The following is a 5000-nucleotide window of genomic DNA, read 5'->3' as shown; positions in this document are numbered from 1 at the left end:
CCTTAATTCATCCCATTTTTATTGTATTATGTGTTTTATATGTGTGTACTGTATAGCAGACACTGGATAGTCACATGGAAGATGGGAAGAGAGTGGTGATTAACTGAAACAAAGATTGGGTTATAAATTCAAACACAGTATATCACATAATTGCAAATGCATCAATGTACTCTATCTCAATGCATTAAAGACGGGGTGCTGTGATTTTCAGTGATTTCCCCCCCCCCTAAAACATAATCATCAGGTATTATGGTTATACTAAGAGGAAGATCTTTTTCAAAAAAGTGTAAGTATACCTGGTTCTCACCTTAGCACCTCCTCCGCCACCTTAGCACCACCCACCTGTCCTAGTCCCTCCTCCTCATGCCCACACCTGTTGTGTTATGATAAGGAGGGGGAGGGCATATTTTTACTATGTCATTAAAGCGTTGTTTTTCTATTGGCACGTTTGACCCTCAAGGTTTCAGCCTCCAGGAAGAAACTAAAAATAGTCAGAGAAGACATAAAACACCATAAAAACACCACCAGGGGGCTTAATGAAGTTCTATCAACCTCATAGACACATGAAAAACAGAAAAAGTGCAAAACCATGGCACCACCTCTTTAAGCCACCATAATGCTCCAACCAACAGAAATCTAGAGAATGCAATCGTAATCTGATATCATCAGTCATATACTGTCTTTACCTAACCCAGGTTGGACAATTTTGGAGCTACAGCCACTGAAGAACTTACGTGTCTTCGTACTGTGCTGCTAGGGGAGGGGGGAGGTTATCATTTTTCCTTCTGCACCAGAGGGAATAATTTGGCGGCAGACAAGATAATCGCACGATTCCAATATGGAGAGATTACCTGGGAGGAATGTTTATCAAATGATTATTATGCAGCTGTGACCCACACCATCACACACAAACATGACACGCATACGTGCACGTACTGTACACACACACACACACACACACACACACACACACACACACACACACACACACACACACACACACACACACACACACACACACAGAGAGAGCAAAGTTCCGGTTCATTTAGTGAAACTCTTTACCTGATCTATACCTGCAGGACTAATAGTCTTCTACAGCTGACTACCCTGTTGATCCCAATAGATCTGTCCTAGTAGCTTAACCAGTTTAAAGTGGAATTTAATGTAATTTTATCTGGGCTTTATTTTTTTCCAGATCATTTGGATCTAGGGCAGGTTTAAACATTAGTGGAATTGGTCCATTCGGTCGCCTCCATTCACTCGCTTCCGGACATTTTGCGTCCGGAGGGGCAAACTGGTCATTCAAATTATGCTGTTCAATGTTGTTTTTTTTTGCCGTTTTTTACCCACGGAGACCACTGGAATAATGTTTTCACACAGATATAAGAACATAAGCCTATATTTGGCAAAAGATAATACATGAAGAGCATGATTTGAATTACCGGCTTGCCCCTCCGGGCAAATGTTGTAAAAATAGGGTCCAGGTTAAAAAAAAGAAAAAATCCCTGTTAACCCTGGTGTCCCGATTTTGGGCATGTCATTATAGGCAAAAAATAAATACAAATTTAAAATCTTTTGAAAATAGCTGATCTACAAGCTCACGACGCATCGCAATGCGAATTGTTGTGAGCTTGTAGATTAGGTATTTTTCAAATAATGTATTATTTTATTGTGGATAAGTGGTTAAGTGGTTAATTACATTAAATAAGATGATGATGAATTACTATTACATCCTTGAAGACCAGCTGCATCCCTCTCCAAGCACTTAGATGATAAATGTTATGTACACACAGTGCAGCCTGGGCCAGTTACATTCAATGAAAGTCAGCGGAATAATATGAGATTCTTTCATGACTGAAGTGCAAACTAAGTACCGGGAGACCTGTAATCAAAACAGAGACTGGGTTACATGTCCATACGTGTTCCCTGTTTATGCCCAATACTTTTATGTAAGTTCAGTAATCGAGAGGCGTTTCTATTATTAGGTTTCCTTTGCCCATGTGTGGGTTTCTTTGATCCTATAAAGATGGAAAAGAGATAAGAGGAAGCAATCACGCAATCTCTTTGAAGTCTAGCCTTAAACCCACAACATTTATTCCAGTCCTAATCAACTCCTCTAATGTTATGCCTTGCTGTCCAGCGATGCCACAGTGTATCTCACAGGTGTGGTTTTGTGAATCTTGAATTTTGGACGCGAATGAGTTGTTTGTGTTGCTGGGTGAAAAGTAAAAGTTGAGTTAATGAGTTGCCCTCTGTGCATTGATGTTCCAGGTGCCTGCGGTCCCATTTTGAAACGGCTCTCTGAAGCGCTCGCTGAGGCCTGGTCTGGAGGAGCCTTTGAAGGTGTTGTGTGTGAGGTCGGGCGGTCCCGGGCAGTGACAGATGACGACATACACTCTGCTCCTGGCAGCACAGCTGCTGCTGTTGCCAAGCGTCCAGGCAGGTGAGGGACTTAATGGCCTTTAAAAATTATCTTTATTCATTTTTTATAAATATTTATGTGTGAATCTTCTGTGTTCTTTGACTAAATGCAAAAGAGCTCCTTCAACAATGGCTTACAGTAGGCTACTTCAGACTCACTCATGGGCTAATTTAGACTTTGCCGAACAACTTTCTGTCTGTGAAAGTGAAATAAAAATGTTTTTTAAATATAACATAACACAACACGATGTGTGTTTCAGTTGAAAATCAGTTATACTTTTTTATCGAGTGAAGTGGTCATGCAACAAAGTATATATTAGCCACTTAAACCATTATGCTTAGTTGACTGGAGTCCCCCAGGGCTCTATACTTGGTCCGCTCCTTTTTTCCCTCTACGCCAAATCTCTTCACTGAAATAGTCAATATTTTCGCTGAATGTACTCCCCAGAATAGGGACGCAAGGGTTCATATGGTTAACTCACATTGACACCTAGGAGCCCCACAGAGAGAGGTACATCCACAATGCTGTACTGATGGCCACAGCACAGCTCCACTAGGGCAGTTGGAAGTTAATTTAGGGCTAAAGGCATCTCAACAATTGTTTTTAAAGGAAGGGAATGCATTACTCATTCACCTCAAATGGTGTTTGTAAATTATACTGAGCCTGTTTTAACATGCATGGAGTGGCTGCTGACGGGTGCATTTTACTGCAGTAGGACAATCCCGATATTGTTTGGTGAGTCGCAAGTTGCAGAAAAACATACAGAATTGAATTTTAAAGACTTGCCTCTGGTTGTCTTAAAATGCTGCCGCTCATAATGATCACCACCAGGATTTGAACTCTGGTCTACCGTATGGGAAACCAAACATATGTGGCTCAACCAAAGGGGAATTCCTCATGGTCAAGGTAGATTTTAGGCTACTAGGCTTACAGACGGGGCTGTTCTTCTACAATAGCATTGTCCTATGTGTCAAACACCATATGGCACTTACTGTAAGTAAAGGCCTTTACATGTAAAGTGTGACAAGTAAACAATATGATAATGTGAAGTACTTGCTGGCAAATATCTCACATCAAAACTATTCATACTGTATTGATGACTCATTCATACAAGTTGATGCCTTTATTCGCAGTGTGGAAGCTCAGACAAGTCGACCTTGTTCTGAATACATTACGTTACTTTATCACTGCGTAATATAATCGCACGATAAAGTGCCCCCTGTGTCTAAGTACCTTAAGGATGAATGAAACTAGTACTGGCAACTGCAGAAAAGATTTGTAAATACCACTCGATTCGAGCCCTTGTGGAATCTGTTCCATATTCATCAAAGCTGTCAATTCTAATCCACAGGATCACTGACTAGGCCTGCTGGCCTTGATTTGACAATTATTATGAAAACTGATCCCGTGTCAGCAGCTCTAATCTTAGTTGCAGTACTCACCAGTGCAGGAGGAGATGACAGCAAGCATAATAAACTCCGTATGTGTGCACTACTTTACTTGCCCAGTGGACATGAAGCAATTGCTTTCTATTAGAGATGCAACCTGTGATATCTAGTCAAAGCAAAAGATAGTTAAACCCTAGAGACGAACAACCATATACACTATAACATCTTAATTGTTCATTTAACTCTTGAGAGTGTACAAATGTAGCCTAATGGTTCTCATCTATAACATTATCTCACTCCAAATGAATGTGTCGTAACAGTGTGTGTGTGTGTGTGTGTGTGTGTGTGTGTGTGTGTGTGTGTGTGTGTGTGTGTGTGTGTGTGTGTGTGTGTGTGTGTGTGTGTGTTTGTTTGTGCGTGTTGTGAGGGTTTTACAATTTCAAGTGCACTGTGTGCTCAAACAATCTCGCAGTTGTTGTTGTTTGAAGGCTTGGATTGTTGCATAACTTACAAGTCTTAAACGGCTAACATAAAAGGTGTTAGCATTGCACTCCGACGGTGAAGATTAGTCTGCAAACAGCTTATGGATTTATTGATGAGGAAGTGTGGTATTTTAAGTCCTGCATGGAATCGACACCCACCTCCTTTAGGGAGTGTGAGCGACGGTGCTGGGAAATGAAGTGTTACCTTCCACTGTGAGAGCCAGCAGCTGCACAGGTCTTGGAGAAGAGCCGGCTATTTTTTCCATCCCCAGCTTTCACAGAGAGAGAGAGAGAGAGAGAGAGAGAGAGAGAGAGAGAGAGAGAGAGAGAGAGAGAGAGAGAGAGAGAGAGAGAGAGAGAGAGAGAGAGAGAGAGAGAGAGAGAGAGAGAGAGAGAGAGAGAGAGAGAGAGAGAGAGAGAGAGAGAGAGAGAGAGAGAGAGAGAGAGAGAGAGAGAGAGAGAGAGAGAGAGAGAGAGAGAGAGGACAGACAGACAGACAGACAGACAGACAGACAGACAGACAGACAGACAGACAGACAGACAGACAGACAGACAGACAGAGAGAGTCGGAGAAAGAGAGGGTGAGTGCAGGACACTGGGTTGCACAATGAAATTGTGTCCTCAGGCTAGCCCCTTGGGTGCGCACAAATGCATGCACACGTACACATACAAGCGAGTGGACAATCAGTACACATGCCTGCACAGTGG

General features: G+C 42.1%; 1 protein-coding gene across 3 annotated transcripts in view; it reads left to right on the top strand.

Annotated features, from left to right (window-relative positions):
- Nucleotides 1–5000, top strand: part of cemip (cell migration inducing hyaluronidase 1) — a 127261-nt gene that overhangs the window by 52163 nt on the left and 70098 nt on the right. For all 3 annotated transcript variants that reach the window (XM_084063821.1, XM_084063823.1, XM_084063822.1), the window contains one exon: nt 2272–2443. In XM_084063821.1, coding sequence (XP_083919947.1) covers nt 2383–2443 — 61 coding nt within the window. In that variant the 5' untranslated portion in view covers nt 2272–2382. The remainder of the gene's footprint in view (nt 1–2271; nt 2444–5000) is intronic.

The sequence above is a fragment of the Gymnoscopelus microlampas genome (genome assembly GCF_963454915.1).
Source record: "Gymnoscopelus microlampas genome assembly, chromosome: 1".
NCBI classification, from domain to species: Eukaryota; Metazoa; Chordata; class Actinopteri; order Myctophiformes; family Myctophidae; genus Gymnoscopelus; species Gymnoscopelus microlampas.
Note: the sequence above shows the minus strand (reverse complement) of the source record. Positions and strands in the feature narration are given on the sequence as shown.